The 21,913-nt window shown below is 34.3% G+C and overlaps 2 protein-coding genes and 1 long non-coding RNA gene across 3 annotated transcripts; 2 read left to right on the top strand and 1 right to left on the bottom strand.

Moving 5' to 3' along the window:
• Positions 1–239: 239 nt before the first annotated feature.
• On the bottom strand, positions 240–3,162 carry LOC112769131 (uncharacterized). The gene is made up of 4 exons (XR_011876226.1): positions 3,020–3,162; positions 2,759–2,836; positions 2,001–2,224; positions 240–820 (listed from the first exon to the last, which is right to left on the bottom strand). It is a non-coding gene; the product is annotated as an uncharacterized lncRNA (long non-coding RNA).
• An 8,663-nt stretch (positions 3,163–11,825) lies between these two features.
• On the top strand, positions 11,826–12,854 carry LOC140181338 (uncharacterized). The gene is made up of 2 exons (XM_072224877.1): positions 11,826–12,536; positions 12,657–12,854. Exons 1-2 carry the CDS (start codon positions 11,826–11,828, stop codon positions 12,852–12,854), a joined length of 909 nt encoding a protein of 302 aa, XP_072080978.1.
• Positions 12,855–16,702: 3,848 nt separating this feature from the next.
• Positions 16,703–17,419, top strand: LOC140181337 (uncharacterized). Its single transcript, XM_072224876.1, has 2 exons — positions 16,703–16,987; positions 17,072–17,419. Exons 1-2 carry the CDS (start codon positions 16,703–16,705, stop codon positions 17,417–17,419), a joined length of 633 nt encoding a protein of 210 aa, XP_072080977.1.
• The last annotated feature ends 4,494 nt before the right edge of the window (positions 17,420–21,913 follow it).

The following is a 21,913-nucleotide window of genomic DNA, read 5'->3' as shown; positions in this document are numbered from 1 at the left end:
CAAGCATTAAATAATTAAATAAACAAGCCTGGATTTTCTTTAGTCAACAAACCATACCAAGAAGCACTGAGTTACCATGGTGATTAACTCGCACAAAAGAATCAAATGGTATATTGTAACAATTGGTTTTATAAGTAGTATCAAATGAAAATACATCACCGAAGTACTCGTATGCTGCTCTACTTCGACCATTAACCCAAAATATAGTTTTGAGACGCTTGTTTTGATTAAGTTCAACATCAAAATAAAAATCAGAGTTCATATCCTTCATCCGTGTAAAATACTTCAACATCTCCCTAGCATCCATTTCTTTCGTAACATTGCATACCTTTCTGCTGAGATAGTTCATAACATAGTTTTTCATTAAGTTTATCTTAGAGAAATCCCCCGCTTCACCTGCCAACACTTGATATGTCTTGGTCTCACGCCTGCTTCATCATTCCTCTCAATGACTCGACACATGTGCATACTCATCTCCCTATTACGTGTCAACAATTTTGCCATCTCTGGATCACAAGGATGTGAATGATCCAAACACACATTGGATATAACCCAAAAACCCCTCCTTATTCAACCTAATAGAAATCCTTGCGGGGCAATTGTAGTTGGTTTTAGGGTTGATCTTTTCTATTGGTGAAACTCTAGACTTGTGTTTTTCCTACCTATTGCAAGTGATCATTTGATTCTTAGGGACCGTATCTTTAGTAACTCTTTGGGTAAACATTATCTTAGTAACAAAACCAATGCGCATGGCATAATTCTGATAAAATTGATTTGCATCATCAAGGATTCCAAAACACATGCCAACCTTAGGCACATCCTATAAAAAAAGTAAGCATACATCAGATGGTAAAACAAAATCTCATTAAAGTGGTGCAAACTATTTGATTCATGTGTACAAAATTTTATTAAAGTGGATGCAAATTGTGCCGAGTGAGGTGTGCAAAATCTAATTAAAGTGGGTGCAAACTGTCTAATTTATGTGTGAAAAATTTCATTAAGATGGGTGCAAAGTGTGCTAAGAAAAGTGTGCAAAATCTCATTAAAATGAGTGCAAACAATCTGATTCATGTGTGCAAAAAATTCATTACATTGGATGCAAACTGTGCTGAGTAAAGTGTGCAAAATCTCATTAAAGTGGGCGCAAATTTGCTAGAATGGGAAAAGAAACTTTATGATGAAGTTAACGTATGGGAATTTTATTTTTTTTATTATTAGCTATATATTATGAGTTGTCACACAGTTTCTGCAAGAAGATTTCCGTATGTATCAAATTATGTTACAAATTTCCGTTTGTCTTCTCTGAATTTCACTGCAAAATATTTGATAGGCCGGTGAAATAATGAAATATGAGTACTGAAAAAGGTTGCCATGCTTAATAAGCTGAAAAATAGAGGTTCTAACTCTGAGGACTTAGAGAAAGATGCTATCCTATAGTTCAACAAAACCATCAATATCAGCAGAGTTTTTGACTGAGTTCATCAGTTTGTGAAGACACAGATTTGAGTTATATCACTTTTACTTAAGAAAGATGCACTTCCTAAAATAAAACAATACAAATATGACAGATACAATTGTCTAAGATTTATTTTCAAAGTTCAAATAGCATTAGTGACCAGAATAAACTGGCATCAGTTTTATACGGTTCATTTTCAAAGTTCAAATCCTCCTGCAACAATATACAAGCCAACTTTAGAAAAAGAATAATACCTAAGTAAAGGACCCAAGAAAAAGGGACAGTTACAAACAATTATAATATTTGGAAAATTTGGGACCAAGTAAGGACAAATTTACTGTTGATTTGCAGAAAGTAAAGCTTATCATTTTCCTTTGTAATTTTAAAGCTTCGATAACACAAACCGATTCATCAAGAAATGTCTGATGTAATAAGCAACTATAACATAGTCATATTACATGGCTGAACTAAATTTCAAAAAACACTTTCACATAGCCATAGGATTATCTATTTGTAATTTTGAATCCTAATTATTATAACTCACCTATCAACAAGCTGAACAAGTCTTGGGTACAACTGTTGATCACGTAGCCGGCTAATCTCTGAGACTGTGGAATCCAAGGCTTGCATATCTGCAATGTATCTTGTATGTAAATGACTAACGGCCGCTTTTACTTTCTCTAATGCCTCAGAGTTAGAACCTCTATTTTCCAGCTTATTAAGCATGGCAACCTTTTCTTTTGGTTCTCATGTTTCATGTAAGCAGAACTAAAAGAAAATAACTCATCAATAAGAAGAAACTAAAAATAAGGACTAAGATTTATAATGAATACAAGTACTAAAAGGTGAATACTTGTAACAAAAATAGAAATATAGGTTTTGAAATTCAACTTATCAAGACCGCTACATTATCATTATTATTATTATTATTATTATTATTATTATTATTATTATCCATCAACAAACCATATTTTCATTGCAGCACAAGACCAAACATAATGCATGCACTTCATAAACTACCAGTGCAACATTTCATTTTAAAATAAACAATTCTTGCCACTTCGCCACCAAATACACTAAATATCGCAAAAGCAAAGATTATTTAATAAACAAGAAAACAAAACTACATATAAAAAGTAACTGATGAAAACAAAATTACAAGAATTTCTCTGCATTATGAAAAATAGAAACAACATGCTTTGCGAGCTCAGAAATTTATAATCATAATCATCATTGTGTTCATCGATGTAATCTGAAAATTATTACAAAAATCATGAAATTAGAAGAGGAAAAACTGCATACATGATACATCAATATTATGTTCTTCTAAAATTGATTCCACCATCGACATGGAGCGAGAGAGTGAAATTGTGTGTTGTTCTGCAAAATTCAGAGACAACAGAATTGTTGATGAAGAACATATCAATAATCAAACAAAAATAACTGAGAGATAATCCATGAATGCGTAACATACAAGACCTTGCTTTCCAGAATATAAAGATGAATCGGAACAATAAACAGTAAATAAGAAAGAGAAACAGAGATTGGAAAAAGAACCCTAACTAGTGAAAGAAGATGATTGAAGGATGAGAATTAAAGAAAGGGTGCGATCGCAAATGTGTGAAGACGAGGAATGAGAGTAGCAGTGATACTTATAGTATGAGAGACACGATCGAGTTGTTCTGCAGCTGAGAAGGAATGAGCGACAGAAGTGTATAACGGCGCACGTGATATATTTTCGTATTATGATGATATTTTTATATTTGTTGATTGAATGATGATTAATTTTTTATATATTTATTGGTCCCTGAAACTTTCTGTTTTAGTAATACTTTTTTTAACAACATTTTTTAAAAAATATTGTTAAATAATAAAAAAATATTACTTTAATTTTAACATTACTTTTTAAAATACTATAGCTACCATAGATACCGTAACATAAACATACTACAATGCACCAAAAAATAATTAGTCACTTGAATATTCGCTTTCACATTCTATATACCAATGTGTATAATATATGAAATCAATTTCATTTCAAAATATTTAAATTGAAAGTTGAAACCCACACCACAAACTATAAAATTCAAAATTGGGGATCCCAGGCTGCAGCATATGTTTCACCATTCTTTTACTCGAAATAAATAAACATTAACCATTAGTGTTTGTTGGTTCATTAAACAATTTTTTTTCTTTTTTGGTGAGGTATCAAACAAATTAATTAAAAGCTAAAGAGAACAGGGCATCTAAATGTTCATTCTATTGCACCAACCATATAATATATCAGAGTTTAACCAAAGATATCGTCAACAAGCAAGTTGCATTATTGTTTAATAATTAGTTTCCTTTATCTATGTGATAATAATATATATTAACGTATAATAAGCTGCAAGTTAGGACACTAAGCACTATCACTATATATATTGGACGGACCATATCCAAGTTTTAGTGGCACTATTATGGTGTCACCAGAATCCAAAAGAGTTGTGTTGTTTTTTATATATATCTATATATATATAACTGCTATGGTGGTTAGGTCGAATATATAACTTTGATAATATTTAAAAAATTTTTAAAAATAAAATAATATTTTTTATATTTTTGTAATATTTTTTATTTTTTAAATTAAAAGTGTTTTCAAATATAAAAATATTATTTTAATTTTAAGGACACTTAGATTAAAATTATATATAATCATCGTAACCATCACAATGATAACCACCATAACATCTACTTTTAGAATTTCATTGTATCTGACATAGGTTCCATAATCTAAATTCTTTTTATAGGTACTCAATTATAATCTGAAGTTTTTATACATAAGCAGCAAAGCCACTAATGTGTACTATAAAATTCTTTAAGTCCCTATAATAATAGATTGCTAGACAAATTTGTTCTTCCCAACTACCACTCCCTCCAAATTATATATATATGGCTATCTTTGATTAATGGCCCTTTTGCAATGTTTCTTTTTACTCTTGTTTTGGCAGATACGTAGTAGTGTTAGGTAGAACTGATCTATCAATGGTGAAGAGTAATTGACAATTATGTCCGAATGGAACATAACAGTTATGTTCTTAGCCTATCTTAGTATACTAGATCTTCTCATAACCCACTTGCTTTTATTATATGTATATAGAGAGAAAGAGAGAGATTAACAAGTCAGATAAATATCAAATTTATCAATTTTTTGGTGCTTATTATTTAGTATTTAATTTAATTTTATAAAAAATTATAAATATTTTTTATTTTTATCTTTTTAAATTAAATATTAATTTTTAATTTTTTTAACAAATTAAACACTATTTTTTGGGTATCATAACAATCATCGAATATTTAATTTATATTCATCATGTGAGAAAGTGCAAGAAAACAAAGAGAGGCATATGTTCTGTATTTTGTGCAAAATGACAATAATACTATGAATTCAACATCATATTATGATGAAAACAATGGATATGATTTAAATTGTTATTCCCTCTTTAATTTGTTGTATATATCATTCAATTTGGTATTATAATATCACTAAATATAATATTTTTTTCTATATACAGGGAATTACTATACTACTATAGTATCCTATAAGTAGTATTTTTTTTTATTGCTATGGTGCTTTATAAATAGTGTCTAATTTATCAAAATAAGTAACTAATAATATTTAATAAATTTTGAATATTTGATTTTTTTACTTTAAACGGTAATTTAGGTATCAAAACAAAAGATATCATAAAATTTACTATTTTTTTATAGTGTGTGAAATTGAGAAATTGATACGTGTCTAATATCTTATTAATCAAAGTTAATTATATTTTAGTTGGGTGGTTAGTTCATTTATTTGTTTAAATAAGTGTTAGGAATTTCAATCGTATATGCAGCAATTTATTAGTTAACAATAAACTTTTAAATAGAACTCAAATTTGTGCAAATTAATCATTAACTTATCCGATAAAAAGATACTGTAAAAAAAAATACTTTATAATTAATTTTTAGAATTTTTAAACTTAAAAACAAAAGATAGTCAATTGATATTGGTACCCTGGATTTAAAAGTCAATCACTTTTATTTGCATAACAACATCTTTTTAAAACACCAGAACAGAAAACTAGAGGTTAGGGACTAGCAAACAGAACCTCTGGTCCAACATCCAAAAAAGACAAACTCAACATAAAAGAAGAGGAAGAAACTATAGCTCTAGAAAAAGCAGAATTAACTATAATGAATCTTGTCAACTTGCTAACTTTTTAGTTAATAAGACCAAATAATCATCGCTAATGTGCATAACTTTATGTGATCAAGTCACTGTTATAACTTGTCATTTACTGGAAGCTAATCCATTACAATTTACAAAGATATCAAAAGGCACAAAGAACAGACATTGCTTAGATTAATGAATTATTAGATTTAACGTTCAAGGCCAAAATAGTTTCTGCTCTGATTTGCAGTTTACTTAGGATAACCATATGGTAGAATTACGGAGTGGCTCAATCAACCCAACTTGAACTCATCTTGGCTCAATCTATCGTGATCATGTCTACGAAAAAGTCACGAATTCAAAAATTTTTGATAATAGGACAAAGTATATATAATATAATAATAATTTTTATAAAAAATATTATGTGTGCATAAAAAATTAATTATTAAATTATTTATTATGTATTTATATATAATATATATTATTTAATTTATTTTTAATATATATTTTTTTAATATGTATTTTTACGAATAATTATTTTTTATGTACACATAGCATAATAATAATAATAATAATAATAATAATAATAATAATATATTATTGTAAAATATGATTAATTTTTAAAATATTTAACTATCAAATTAAAATACTAAATATTAATTTAAATAATAACAAATAATTTAGAATTTTATTTTTTTAAGTTTTATATTTTAAAAAAATTAAATATTTTTTTTAACAATACAATCGAAATATCTCTTTCTATATATGCTATTAAACCTTTATTTAAAAATTTACGTCTCATACAATTAGTTCTTAATGATATTCATAGTTTAAAAAGTTATTTCAATTAATGCAGTTGTTATAGAAAAAATTAAAACTAACTTTAACAGAAGAAACATCAATGGATAAATAATATTTTTTGAATCGATTTTTATGAAAGAACAATAATCTCATTTAAATTTAAAAATTAATCATTATAACACACATCTATGAAGTTCTCAAATTGAACATCAAGTTCTAAAAATTGAGTAAAATATTATTTTGGAGTCAAAATTAATAATTTAATGAAAATAAATAAATATTATTTTTATATATCATTAAAAAAATTTTAAATTGTAGTGGAGCATTTGTTGCCGGACTAATACAAGTAGAACCGTCCCTATCTACGAACTGATGGTCTGAAGGCACCGAAATCACAATTTAGCTGAACCCCTTCAGTGCTATCTTGAGGATCTCCCAGAAGCAGAAATATCCTATCGCTATTAAGGGGAAGGTCCTTTCCCCATTTACCGACGGCCACACTACTACTAAGGAGCTCCACAACTCCTCCAAGTATGACACACTAACCTTAAACTTAGTATCTTTCTAACTTTTAATTTGAGCTTCGAAGTATATTTTTAGGTACACTTCCACTTTTTCATATCATTTAGGTATGCTAAAAATTCATCTCCACCAACAATCTCATTAAACTCCACCCAGATTCAAATCGTACAGTTAAATACGATATAAATACGGTAATATTACATAATCAAATTATTTTAGTAACTAAATTCAATTAAGTTGATCTAATAACTTAAGGATTGACAACAACAAAAATTTTAGTTGAATAAAAAAGAAAAGCAAGAGAGACATAAGAAAAAGAAAAAAAATTCAAATAGACTTAGTTATAAAAATAATTTGTGCACTTAATATTATATATATATATTATGCAGTTTGATCTGAATAATATATTCAGTTTAGTAATTTTTGATGGTGTAATAAATACAAATGTGTTTTATAATTTATTAATGTAAAAAGTACATATGAAATAAAAGTGATGGATTTAAAAAACTCTAATTTAAATTTGATAATAAATAAACATTATTGAAATAACTGATTGCAAAATTATTAATTCTGATTTTCATGAAACATATGTTAATTAATAATTTTGTGATGCAAGTTTACTAATTGGGCCGAAAATAAAAGATAAATATTGCAAGCCCAAGTTAATCATTTTTGCTATATATCCAATGCATGATCCGAAAAAAATTAACCGGGAAAGCAAATGTTGCTATTGCTTTATGGCTTCAACGGATCTCTTCTTTAAGCATGTGATGGAACTCAAAATTTTATTGAGAAGAATTAATACATGCATTGGAAACATGAGAGAGAGTTGGTCATTGATTTGATGGATATCATTAAGCTACACGTTGCTCAGTGAAAGGGAAGTGGAAATTTAATCTTGCTTTATCAAAATCCTTTAGTTAATGTTCAAATTTTTCTTTCTTCTCTCTCATGTCTTCTTTCTTCCCTTCGGTCATGTCACAGGGAACTATGGAAGCTAAGTTGAGCTACCAAAAGGAAGAAGAAGCTACATGCATCAAGACCATCAAAATGATGGCACGAAAAAGAAAACATAAAGTATGCTGTGGCTGAGATTCTTATCACTTGTAGTAAGATTTTGTGATGAGATCTTGGCTTCTTCATACCAAAAATGGTTGAAGGAGATTCGGCTAGCAAGGAGAAGATCCTTGGAGGGATGGCTTGTCACTGCTTTTGGGTTCACTCATCACAGAAGGTAGCTAGGGTGGCTACGTGAGGGAGGAAGCAAAAGTGGAGCAGAAGAAGCCATCATCATCATGAAGCATCAAGGGCCAGAATTTCATCTTGGAGAGCAAGCCAAGGATGGAGCGCTCGGATTGATGAAGATTGATGACCAAGGAAGGACTAGAGATAATTGCATGTTAGGTTTTGCATGGGTTATCTCTTCTCTCTCTCTGGCCGAACCGGTTCTGTTTCTTGAAGAAGAAGAAGAAGTTGGCTTGGTTTTTGGCTTCAAATGTGGAGGCTTCCCTCTTCTATAAAAAGAGAGAACAGCCACGGTTTGAGGTAAGGAGAAAGTGTGAGAGTGCAAGACACAGAGTTCTCAGAGCTACCTGAGCTAACAGATTTCTCTTCTCCTTCAATATATTCTGTTTTGTAATTTTCTGTTTAATTTTGTCATGTCTTGAGTCTCATGGAAAAAGGCAAATAGTGAGGTTTGTATGAAAAAGCCATAGAGTGGAAAAAGGCAGAGAGTGTAAAATTAAAAGAAAAAGTCATAGATGTCCTTAGAGTTCCTTTGTTCATCTATGTTGTGTTTCATGATTCTGTGGGAATCCCCTTGTAAGTTGGGTTAGCACTTTACAGTCTGTAATCAAGAAGATTATAGTGAAATTCCATCATGGTTGTGATGGAGACTGGATGTAGGCTGCACTGCACTTAGCAGCTGAACCAAGATATATCTAGGTGTAATTTTCTCTCTTCTCTACTCCATTTCTATTTCTACTGCAGAGGAGCTAAAACTGAAAAATATCTCGTGCCAAGTGACGAGACAAAAATAAAAGTCTCGTGGCTAGGAACGAGACAAAAATAAAAAAGTCTCCTGAAGTTATTTCAAAAACCAGCAAGTGTTACTGAGCAAAAGGGGGCTAAGATTCAACCCCCTTCTCTTAGCCACTGAAACCATCAAAAAGATATTTAGCTTATATATACACTTTATACTCACTTTTTTTTTTATTAAAATAAAATTTAAAAAAATAAATTATTACACTCATAGTTTTGTTGAAAATTAATCAATTAAAAAGGACTGCCTACAAAAAATATGATAAATAGCAATGGGGTTCAGAGTAGCAAAAGGTCAAATGACTTCCACTGAGTGAAATGCCACAAAATAATGCTTTTAGGATATCAATTCTTAAAAAAAATGCTATGTTACAAATTTCAAAATATCAGCACTTTAAAAAAGAAAAGAAAAAAACTTAAAAAACAGTTAGCTATTGTGACGATGTCTCAACGTCTTACTAATTATAACTGCTAAATGGCATCACTCATATTTTTAGTTAATAATAACCCCCTTAAATGGCATTAGAATCGGTGTCATGCTCGATTAGTAGGACTGCATGAGTGTATTTATTTACAGGCACATAATATTAAGATAAAAATATAGAGATATTAAATTAATATATTTTATATTTTTTTTATAAAAAATATAAGTTATTTTTTATTTTTTTATTATTATATATATTTTAAATTTATTTATAAAAAATTAAATTTTTATAATTTGTTTTTTATATTTAATTTATTACGAAATAAAATATAAAAATATTAATTTTTATATATCTGAATTTTATATCTTTGGAAGTAGAATATTTGGTTTGGATGTTAGTAATTAATATTTTTCATATTTATTTTAATAAAAAAGTTATTTATAAATCTTTTTGGAAGTAGAATATTTGGTTTGGATGTTAGTAATTAATATTTTTTATATTTATTTTAATAAAAAAGTTATTTATATTTTAATAAATATTTAAAAGGTATAATTTAAGATTATGCATTTGTCAAATAATACAAAAGAAAACTTCTATTAACATTCTTTTTCAAAGTTATATATTATATTTTATTAATAAAATTGCTCGCTAATTTTGGGAGCAAAATAAAAGTCACTTTTATACCAAGATAGTACTCTTATTGTAATCAATTAATTGTCTTTCAGAAAATTATTATAAATTTATTCTATTTTAATTTTAATTTAAAACATTAATAAAATAAAATTTTAAATACTAAACTCTGAATTTTAAATTTTAAACTTTAAATTTTTAAAACAAAAATTAATATCAAAATGATAAAAATAAATAATGGAACAAAAATATTCATTTACTCCTCATAATACACAAGAAATTTTCTTGCCTTAACCCAGAGAAGGAGAATAGTACCTGGACCATTTGTTAGTCAAAACTCAAGTTGACAATAAATAAAGGGTTAATCATATAAAAATGGGCAAATTACTAAATTAAAACATTTGAAATTTAAAATTATCGAAATGCAACTTTTACAGTATGAATACGAAAATGTAACTTTCTACAAATATTTGTAAACTGTTGATGGAATCCCACAGTTTACGTTGAGCAAGTATTTGGCCAGAAACCATGGAAGGGGTTCCACAGTTTCTGTGAGGATGGCAAATAAGCACAAACCGTAGAAGGGGTTCAGCGGTTTATGGTTACACCGAGCTCCACTATATATACCAACCTAGAGTGAGTAGTGTGATGGTAGAGAGTCATTTTCACACATTTACAAATGGAAGGGGAGGAGAGTATTTTGGTACTAGTCCACTGCTCTGATAAAAAAAAAAAAAAGCAAGAGGTACGGTGTTAAGTTCACCGATAAAGAACCGGTGAGTGTTTTTATCCGGTCAACAAATACTTTGTCAGAGCTAAAGACGAGTATATTACAAAATTCAGGTTGTGTGGGGCCAAGTTGTTGAAGAAGTTGTTCTACAAGATTCCGATTGCGGTTGTGTCAACTAGTGTGTAGTATGAAACATTTGTGATAGGGTCGGACGAAGACATGCAGGTTTTATTTTATTGCCGATGCAGTTTTCTGGAGGTGAGGATAGACAAGCTGTATGCCAAGTTGGAAAATGGTGTCTACATTTTCGGGGAATCAGCACTGAATCCTCAGTCGAAGACGGTGGGTGGTGCTTCTACCTCGATGCCAGTCGTTGCACCCGGTTGTCTGTTAGGTGAACCTCCATCTGTACCAGCAGGGTTAGCTAGGCCAACGGGTTTGATTCCTGGTCTTTTAGGTGATGGTGAGCCGGATCATGTTGAGAATGCAATGTGAGAGGATGATTTGGATGATGAGCCAGATCACATATTGTGAGACAGTGAAGAGGATACTCCAAGGAACCCGCCAGCACGTCAGGGGCCATCCAGTTCGGGGTCCCACCAACAACCGCTACATTTCTCGTCATTGAACTTGGAAGCAGTCGGTTAGCAACCGGACATTGATGGGGCTTTCGGGGGCCAAGGATTACACGAGGGAAATCCTGCCGGGAAATTTCAGATTGGCCAATCTTTTCTGACGAAGGAGGAAGCTCTGTTGAGTGTTAAGGATTATAGCATCCGTCGTGGGGTACAATATCGGGTTTTGGAGTCGGATCATCTTAAGTATCATGGGAGATGCAAGGAGTTTGGAAACGGCTGCACGTGGATGATTCGCATCACATTTCGAAAGCGCAAGGGTAATTGGGAGGTTAGAAGGTAGAACGGACCTCACACTTGCTTGGCCACTTCGATTTCGAGCGACCACCGACAGCTCGATCACGACGTCATTTGTTCGAGGATCTTTCCGCTGGTTAGGGCTGATGCAACGGTCATGATAAAGGTGTTGCAAGAAGCTACTGAGGCAACCTATGGATTCAGGCCTAGTTATAGGAAGGTGTGGATGATAAAACAGAAGGCAGTTGTACAGATATATGGGGATTGGGAAGATTCATATGCCGAGTTGTCCCGTTGGATCCTTGGGGTGCAAGCCACGATGGATGGGACCGTGGCTATGTTGAAGACTTCTCCGATATGCGTTGGTGAGCATGTTGATGAGTGTACGGAGTACTTTCATCGTCTTTTCTGGACATTCTCTCCATGCATTGAGGCATTCAGACATTGCAAGCCACTAGTGAGTATCGACGAAACTCATTTGTATGGGAAGTATGGCGGGACTTTGCTTCTGGCTATCGCACAAGATGGAAACTCGAATATCTTGCCCGTTGCCTTTGCACTTGTGGAAGGGGAGAATGCAGAGTCCTGGTCCTTTTTCTTATCCAATTTGCGTCAACATGTGACTCCTCAAGAAGGCATTCTGGTAATCTCTGACAGTCACAATGGCATTAAGGTTGCATTGGAAGCACCTGATAGTGGTTGGCTACCACCTCATGCATATCGAGCGTTTTGCATTCGACACGTTGCAGCTAATTTTGCCCTCAGTTTCAAGGGGCAGGATGCGAGGAGGCTGCTTGTGAATGCCGCATATGCCAAGACTGAGGAAGAGTTTGACTATTGGTTTGATATTATGAGGACTGAGAATCCGGTCATGTGTGATTGGGCTAACCGAATGGAGTACGACAAGTGAACTCAGCACCAAGATGGAGGCAGACGGTTTGGCCACATAACGACGAACATATCCGAGTGTGTCAATTCTGTATTGAAGGGGACAGAGAATCTGCCGGTCAATGCACTAGTGAAGTCGACATATGGGAGGCTAGAAGAGCTTTTTGTCATCCAAGGACAGTCAGCAGAGGCTCAGTTGGGATCTGGCCACCAATTTTTCCAGGCGCTAGTTAAGGCGATAGAGCACAACTTGAAGGATTCGAGGTACTTCACTGTTACTCTGTTTGACAGGCATTAGTCTGAGTATACTGTTGCAGAGACGACACCTACCGGTAACTTCTTGCTAGTTACGTATCGGGTTTCCCTCAGGGGGATACTCAAAACAGAATCAACTCTATTTTTGCCAAGTCAGATGCCACACCTAATAGTAGCTCGGGAACCACCTATCCCCTCCCCTACCATCCTTGCCATGAAGCCAGTCAATATTCGAGGCCGGCTAAGGCACGGGCTAAATGCCACCGAGCTATGGCAACACCCTATCCACCTGGTGCCACTCAATGACAGCGAAGTATATCAGGTAAGCATGCGCGCCATAATCGATTGTGCTCCTCGGCTAGAATCTCTGGATGCACAACATCGAGGACGTCGAGCGCAGCATAAGGCTCCCAATAACCTATAATTGTTTTATAGAATGTTTCATTAATACATTACAGACTCAGCATGTAAGCAAACAAATAACAAAAATGTGAAACAAAGACAGACAACTTACATCGCGATGACCTAAGTGGTCCAATGCAAGGTGACACTGGATAACTCTCTCCTCCCTGCAGTCGGATGTCGGTAAATACGTGGCCCACCTGAACAAAGACAATGTTATACGAATATATTAACTAGGAATAACGTAGGTTGTAACTGGAACCATAAAATCTAAGACTGAAAGTCTAAGTGCCCATATAACGATACCTGAAAGCCAACGCAAAAGAAAAAGCGTTGAATCCCCGGGTCTGAGACTAGGAAACCGCCAAAAAAATCCATGACTGCAGTAGCTGGAGTGGGCCGGCCAAGTTTGTCACATTTCTGTTCGCAACCCGACACATACATCGGTATATCCAGGCTAATGCTGCCGAAGCGTAACTATAGCTGCCCATCTCATCCAGCTTTGCCACAAAGGGCAACCACCGTATATGAACCCGATTTCTACTCTTATCACCAAACAACTGAGTGGATAACAGCATCATAATGTAAGCCCGTGCATATATCCGTACGGTATCTTCAGTGGCATTTTGCGGCAGTACCCTGTATCTCTCATGGAACCAGGTGAAGTGTACTGTAAATTGGTTTATCTTATTCGGCGGGGGAAGCTCGCCAAATAGTTCCTCAAACCACTCCCAAGCAGGTTTGCCATCATCCATAAGCTTCTCGAAATCCGTAAGGCACCCGGATACAGGTAAATCATCCACGGGCAACCCCAGCTGGTATGCAACATTCTGCAGCGTGATAGTGCACTCCCCGAATGACCTGTGAAAAGTGTGCATCTCAGGACGCCACCTCTCAATGAATGCATTGATGAGTGGCTCATCCAACCAAAACCACTTCGTGTTGAGCCGCGCCAGGTGGTACAAACCTGCCCTCTCCAGATAGGGTATGATCCTGTCATGCAAAGGCATGTTCTGTTGCCTCCGGACACTACAAATGTACCTACTAGGCTATAACATGTGAGAGAAATAACCAAAACCAAGTGAAATTCAAAATTAATAAGGCTTAAATTATAAGACTCAAATCTTTAATTCAAAATAAGCAAATATTAAACGTAAGATTATATAATCTAAATCTTAAGTTAAAAAAAACTAAACTACAAAATTTATAACTTTTAAATTTAAGAATACAAAATACAACCATTAGGTTCAATTTACAAAATTTAATCTTTAGGTTTCAAAATCCTAACAACCAAGACTACAATACTTGAATTTAAACTTACATGTTTAAAAGTTCAAATTTCAAAACTTAGTTTTCAAACATGAGACTCAAACAACAACACTACAATTTGAACTCTATGTCTCAAATACAAGAGAATCATCATTCTACTTAAACCATTGGACCTATCTCTTAACTTCGAAATCCTAAATTGGCCAATCCTAAATTATGCGTTCTAACTACAAAATCCGAAAACTACATTTCTCTGTTATATGAAATAAAATAAATAAAAAAGATAGCAAGCTTACCTCTTCGTTGATGCTGCCGGCCCAAGAAAAGCCCGAATGTCTTCCTTACCACACTTTTCCTCTTCTCCTCTCTCTAGAACGTCACTTTCTGTCTCTAACATTGTGAAAGTCTCTCAAAATGAATAATCCGCGACACCCCTTCTGCGTATTTATACTAGAGCATAAACCGCTGGACCCCTTCCATGGTTTATGCTTATTTTCCATCCTCACAGAAACCGTGGAACCACTACCACGGTTTCTGGCCAAATGCGTTCTCAACATAAACCGTAGTACCCCACCAGCGGTTTATGTATTTTCTGAAACCGTGCGGCCCCATCAGCGGTTTACGTAGATTCGTAGAAAGTTGTATTTTTGCATCCATACTGCAAAAGTTGTATTTCGGTAATTTTGGATCCCAAATGTTTTAGTTTAGTAATTTGCCCTATAAAAATTTAGGTGGTCCTAAAACTTTGACTTTTAGTTATAAGTCTACAGGAATTTTTCAAACACAAGTTCTGATCCGAATTGATGATTAGTTACTAATGTCCATTAAAACGAGGATTTTATTATAGTAAAATAAACAATCTTGCGATGAATACAAATTTTTTTGGCAAACAAGTCTAAACAAGTTAATCCTAACCCAACAAAATCCATTTACATAACGCATGTATAAAATCACGCCGTTCTTTTTCTTCTTCGCGTTCCCCCTCCAATGTTTGTATCTTGCGTTCCTCCTCCTCCTCCTTCTTCTTTTCCTTTTTCTTTGCGTTCTTTCTTTTTCTTCTTCGCGTGTTTCATCCTCTTCGTCGTTCTTTTTGTTGCTATTATTGTTGCTGCATTTATTTTCCTCCTCTTATTTCTATTGATTTTGAAACATTATGTATTTCTTTTCTTTGTTTGATTTTTTCTCCCAAAAAGAATTATGAGAAAATGAAATAAGAAGATGAAGAAAAGAAGCAGCAGAAGATAAAGAGGAAGAAGAGGAAGAGTTTTGAATTATGCAGAATTTATCAGAATAAAAGTACATTGAAATTTATTTCTTAACAATAACACATAAATTTCTTAGTTTTTACATCGAAATTTTATTACAAATGTACAAAAATATTTTCTTTAATACATTTTTCTTTTTTTTTTCCTTATTTCATACTTTCTTTTAGTTGAATGAATGTAGGTTCATCCTCTTCTAAGTAATTTTGTAGCATTATGTATTTCTTCTTCTTCTTTATTTGATTTTTTTGTTTGTTTTTATTCTTATTAAGAGAGTAAGACAAGAAGAAACTTGGGAAGGTAAAACAAAAAGGAAAAGATGAATAAGAAAAAAAAGATGATGATAAAGAAAAAGAAGAAGAAGTAGCAGAAAATGAGGATGAGAAAGAGGAAGAGGAAGATTTTGAATTATGCAGAACTTATCAGAATAAAACTACACCAAAATTTCTTAACAATAACACAAATTTTTTAGTTTTTTCACCAAAATTTTGCTACAAATGCATAAAAATGTTTTTTAATGTATTTTTTATTTATTTATTTCTTTCTTTTAGTTGAATGAATGTAGGTTCATCTTCTTCCAAATAATTTTACAGCATTATGTGCTTTTTCTTTTTTCTTTGTTTGTTTGTTTTATTATTATTAAGAGAGTAAAACAAGAAGAAATATGAGAAAGTAAAATAAGAAGGAAAAGATTAATAAGGAAAAAAAAGAAGAAGATGATGATGATAAAAAAGAAGAAGAAGCAGCAAAAGATGAGGAAGAGGAAGAAGAAGAGTTTCAAATTATGCAGAACTTATCAGAATAAAAATAAACCAAAATTTCTTAACAATAATACATAAATTTCTTAGTTTTTATACCGAAATTTTGCTACAAACTTCAATTAACTAAAAAATGAACTAAAATTACTTAATGATTGCGAAAGACAAACTCAGTTTGAAAATAACACACAAAACCCAACATGTCCGTATCTGAAGAAACCAACAGCACTACCAACCCAAAATCAACCATTTCTGACGAATTGATATTACAAATTACAAATATGCTACGCAATAGTCTTAGAATACAATCATCACATACCAATTCTGATAATTTGTCAATTGGTTTCAAATTAAATGGAGATAATTATCCATTATGGAAAACTCTGATGAAAAAAGCAATTAGTGGAAGAGGAAAGAAGGCTCACCTAACAGGGGTACCTCCGGCACCGGCAGAGACAGAACCAGCATATGATCAATGGGAACAAGTAGATCAAATAGTTTTTACCTGGATTATCTAGAACATCGGAGCAAACCTGATGAACAACGTGTCTCAATTTCCAACTGCAAAGGCACTATGGGATGGTCTGACAACTACTTATGGAAGCGGTACCGATCCAATGCAGATCTACAACCTACATCGACGAGCCAACACTCAGGAACAAGGACATGATACCCTAGAGGAATTTTGGAACAAATTGCAAGCCATATGGATGGCCATCGACAGAAAACAACCAAATCCCATGAAATGTCCTGAAGATATTCTGATTTTCAACCAATTAAAACAAGAACAGAGGTTGTATCAGTTCCTTACTGGAATTGATGAAAAATTTGAAACAATCAGAACGGATTTATTGAAGCAAGAGACATCTCCTTCAGTCGATTCCACCTACGCCGCTATCCGTAGGGAGGCGGCTTGACTTCAGATCTTGAAGCCTACCATCGACGGCGTAGGCAATACATCACAAGGAGAAATTGGGATCGGACTAGCTACAAAAAATAGAGCAAACCGAGACATACAGGGACATAGCCGCTCAGAAACTGCTTTCAAACGTTCGTCACCACGGGACAAGGAGGATAAAAGTCATCTCTCCCGCACACACTGTAGAATGAAGAAACACACCAAAGAAAACTGCTTTAGGATTGTGGGTTATCAGATTGGTGGGGAAAACAATCCTAAATCATTGAAAAATCAGAGCAAGGGAGCCGCTGCTATGAGCATCCCAGAGGTCACCAGAAGAGAAGAAGCAAGTCGCGATAGCAAGGCAGCAGTGGCAGTAAGGGCTAAAACTGTGCCAGAAGGTACGGAGGAAGAAAGGGAGACCCAAAATCAGAATCCAATTAAAAAAATAAATGAATAAATTTTCGATTGTGGGGCTACCGATACTATGATTTATGACCTCCATGATTTCAACAGCTTGACTATACCCTCAAAAGCTCATATTGAAACAGCTAGTGGAGAATTAATTGATGTTAAAGGAGGAGGCTCTATTACTTTTTCAAAAAAATTGAAATTAAAAAATTGCCTCTATGTCTCTGCACTATCATCAAAATTATTGTTTATTAGTCAAGTAACAAAGGAACTAAATTTTGTGGCACTCATGTATTCTATCTTTGTTCTTTTACAGGACATTATTACGAAGGAGATCATTAGGTGTGGTACTGAGCGAGAAGGTGGTGCACAAAACTGACTTTGCACATTTCGCACAGATAGACCGGCAAGTATATCGGGTTGTCCAAGTAATACCTTAGGTGAGTGAGGGTCGATCCCATGGAGAATGTTGGTTTGAGCAAGGAGTGGATACCTTGCAAATCTTAGTCAGGCGGATAGAAAAGATAGTTGTCATGAGAAAACGCATAAAATAGATAAATAAATAAAACGTCACTAGATAGGTGTGAAATCTATGGTATGAGAACGGTTGAGGCTTCGAAGATGCTTCTTCCTTTTGGATAAACTTTTCTCACCATCTACTCCAACTTCTGATTGATTCATTCCATGGCAGGCTGTATATGATAAACGCCGGGTCAGCGGTCATTAATCTCCTTTGTTTCAGATCAAACGCCGGGTCAGCGGTCATCCAATCTAAACGAGGATGAAGCTCTAGCAGTCCATTACCTTGGTGATCCTACTCAATGGTTCAATGGTTCTATCCTATACCACAAAGGTTCTATCCTATACCATAAGGTCGGATCTTCCGGATCAGAAAACGCTGCTTCAATGGTTCTATCCTATACCACAAAGGCCATAATCGCCCCGCACCTCAGCTGAACTGATGTCTCAAGATGTGCCCAACGAAGCCATGGATTAGCCGTCTAAGAGATGTATAATCAAGCTTGTGGTTTAGTACTATCCTGTCAAAGACTCACAACAACCCATGTAGAATGAGGATGATTGTCACGGGTCATCCGATTCATATGGTTGAAGAACAAAGATACATCTTAGAATAGAATCAAGCATAAATTGAAGTAAAAAAGTGATATTATTAATTCATAAGAATCAGCAGAGCTCCTAACCTTAACCTTAGGAGGTTAGTGACTCATACTGTACAGAAAATAAAAGTAAAAGGTTCGAATGGGCAAGAGTTTTTCAACAAGGGTGAACTCTTGTCTATATATACTAATCTGCTAACTAAGAATTACAGAAATAAGATAAACTAGTCTTACAATGCGAAAATCCACTTTCTGGGACCACTTGGTGAGTGTTTGGGCTGAGCTTGAGTGTCTCCACGTGCTAGGCTTCCTTATGGGTGTTGAACACCAGCTTGGGACTCCCTTTTGGGCGTTGGACGCTAGCTGCTCCACTGTGGGCGTTCAACCTAGGAATAGGGTAGGTGGCTGGCGTTGAACGCCAGTTTTGGGCCTTCATTTCCAAAGCAAAGTATAAACTATTATATATTTCTAGAAATCCCTGGATGTTAGCTTTCCATAGCCATTGAAAGCATGCCATTTGGATTTCTGTAGCTCCAGAAATGCTCCTTCGAGTGCATGGAGGTCAGATCCTGACAACATCTGCATTCCTTTCTCTGTCTCTGAATCAGACTTCTGCTCAAGCTCTTTAATTTCAGCCAGAAAATACCTGAAATCACCATAAAACACACAAACTCAAAGTAGAATCCAAAAATATGAATTTTGCACTAAAACCTATGAAAACATAATAAAACTTAAACAAAACATGGTAAAAACTATATGAAAATGATGTCAAAAAGCGTATAAAATATCGGCTCATCAGAACACCAAACTTAAACTATTGCTTGTCCCCAAGCAATCAAAAACAAAGTAGGATAAAAAGAAGAGAAGATACAATAAATCTCAGAGTTTTCAATGAAGCTTAGTATCAATTAGATGAGCGGGACTAGTAGCTTTTTGCTTCTGAATAGTTTTAGCATCTCACTTTCCTTTGAAGCTCAGAAGAATTGGCATCTTTAGGAACTTGGAATCCAGATGACACTATTGATTCTCCTAGTTTAGTTCTTTTTGATACTTGAACACAGCTTCTTTTGAGTCTTGGCCGTGACCCTAAGCGCTTTGTTTTCCAGTATTACCACTGGATACATAAACGCCACAGACACTTAACTGGGTGAACCCTTTCGGATTGTGATTCAACTTTGCTAAAATCCCCAGAAAGTGGTGTTCAGAGCTCTTAAGCACACTCTTTGCTTTGGATCACGACTTTAACTACTAGTCTCAATCTTTTCACTTGACACCTTCACACCACAAGCATATAGTTAGGGAAGCAGCTCATTTGAACTGTTTAGGCTAAGATATTTTTTTAGCCTTGGATCCTTGCTCTTGCCTTTTGGTTTAAAGATCTATTGGCTTTTTCTTTTTCTTTCTTTTTCTGCTTGCTCTTTTTTTTTTCGCATGTTTCTTTCTTTTATTGCTTTTCGCTGCCTTTTCTTGCTTCAAGAATCAATTTTTTGGAATTTTCAGATTACCAATAATACTTCACTTTTATCATCATTCTTTCAAGAGCCAACATTCTTAACTCTAACATTAAATATGCACTGTTTATTCATACATTCAAAAAGCAAAAGCAATGCCACCACATCAAATAATTGAACTATTCTTAATATATAACTCAAAATTCATGTATCTCACTTTTCTTTTTCAATTAAAAATTCTTTTAAGAAAGGTGAGAGATGCATGGAATATTTCATAACTTTAAGACATAAAATAAAGGATGATCATGCAATTAGAAACAGGAAATAGACAATAAGACAAAATACATGGAAAACAGAAAAATAACATAGTCAACAGGGGTTTAAGGGAACGAATCCACCTTAGTGATGGCGGCTACTACTCCTTCTGGAGGATCCAATGGAGTGCTTGATTTCTTCTATGTTACGCCCCTGCCTTTGTTGCTCTTCCCGCATGGCTCTTTGATCTTTTTTTATTTCATGGAGGATTGTGGAATGCTCTTGATGTCCCATCCTCAACTGATCCATGCTAGAGCTCAATTCTCCTAGAGAAGTTTGCAATTGGTCCCAATAGCCTTGGGGAGGAAAATGAATCCCTTGAGGCATCTCAGGGATTTCTTGTTGAGGCAGCTCAACATGCTCTTGTTGATGTGTATGTGTAAGCTCTCTAGTTTGCTCTATCCTTCTTTTAGTGATGGGCTTATCCTCCTCAATAGGATGTCTCCTTCTATGACAATCCTAGCTAAATTGCATAGATGACAAATAAGGTGGGGGAAAGCCAACCTTGCTAAGGTGGAAGGCTTCTCAGCTTTCTTGTACAACTCTTGAAGTATTACCTCATGTACCTCCACTTCACTTCCAATCATGATGCAATGAATCATGATTACTCTGTCAATGGTCACTTTTGACCAATTACTAGTAGGGATGATGGAGCGTTGGATGAATTCCAACCATCCTCTAGCTACGGGTTTCAGGTCAAGCCTTCTCAGTTGGACATGCTTGCCTTGAGTATCCCTCTTCCACTGAGCTCCTTCCAGACAAATATCTGAAAGGACTTGGTCCAGCCTTTGGTCAAAATTGACTCTCCTAGTGTAAGGATGTGAGTCTCTTTGCATCATTGACAAAGAGAGCGCTAACCTTACACTCTCTGGGTTGAAATCCAAGGGTCGCCCTCGGACCATGGTGCTCCAATTTTTGGAATGTGGGTTCACACTAGTGTCATGGTTTTTAGTAACCCATGCATTAGCATAGAACTCTTGCACCATCAAGATCCTAACTTCCGGGATAGTGTTAGTTAGGACTTCCTAATCTCTCCTCCGGATTTCTCTTCGGATATCCGGGTACTCATTCTTTTTTAGCCTAAAGGGGACTTCAGGAATCACCCTTTTCTTTGCCATTACTTCATAGAAGTGGTCTTGATGGGCTTTGGTGATGAATCTCTCCATCTCACAAGATTCGGAGGTGGAAACAACAACTTTTCCTTTCCTCTTTCTAGAG

This window comes from Arachis hypogaea, chromosome 18 (genome assembly GCF_003086295.3).
Source record: "Arachis hypogaea cultivar Tifrunner chromosome 18, arahy.Tifrunner.gnm2.J5K5, whole genome shotgun sequence".
Taxonomy (NCBI): Eukaryota; Viridiplantae; Streptophyta; class Magnoliopsida; order Fabales; family Fabaceae; genus Arachis; species Arachis hypogaea.
Note: the sequence above shows the minus strand (reverse complement) of the source record. Positions and strands in the feature narration are given on the sequence as shown.

Coding starts and splice junctions, on each gene's coding strand:
- LOC140181338 (XM_072224877.1), top strand. CDS start 11,826: ATGATAAAGGTGTTGCAAGAAGCTACTGAGGCAACCTATGGATTCAGG. Junction 12,537..12,656: donor TTATGAGGACTGAGAATCCG/GTCATGTGTGAT, acceptor TCTGTATTGAAG/GGGACAGAGAATCTGCCGGT.
- LOC140181337 (XM_072224876.1), top strand. CDS start 16,703: ATGTCCGTATCTGAAGAAACCAACAGCACTACCAACCCAAAATCAACC. Junction 16,988..17,071: donor CATATGATCAATGGGAACAA/GTAGATCAAATA, acceptor CCAACTGCAAAG/GCACTATGGGATGGTCTGAC.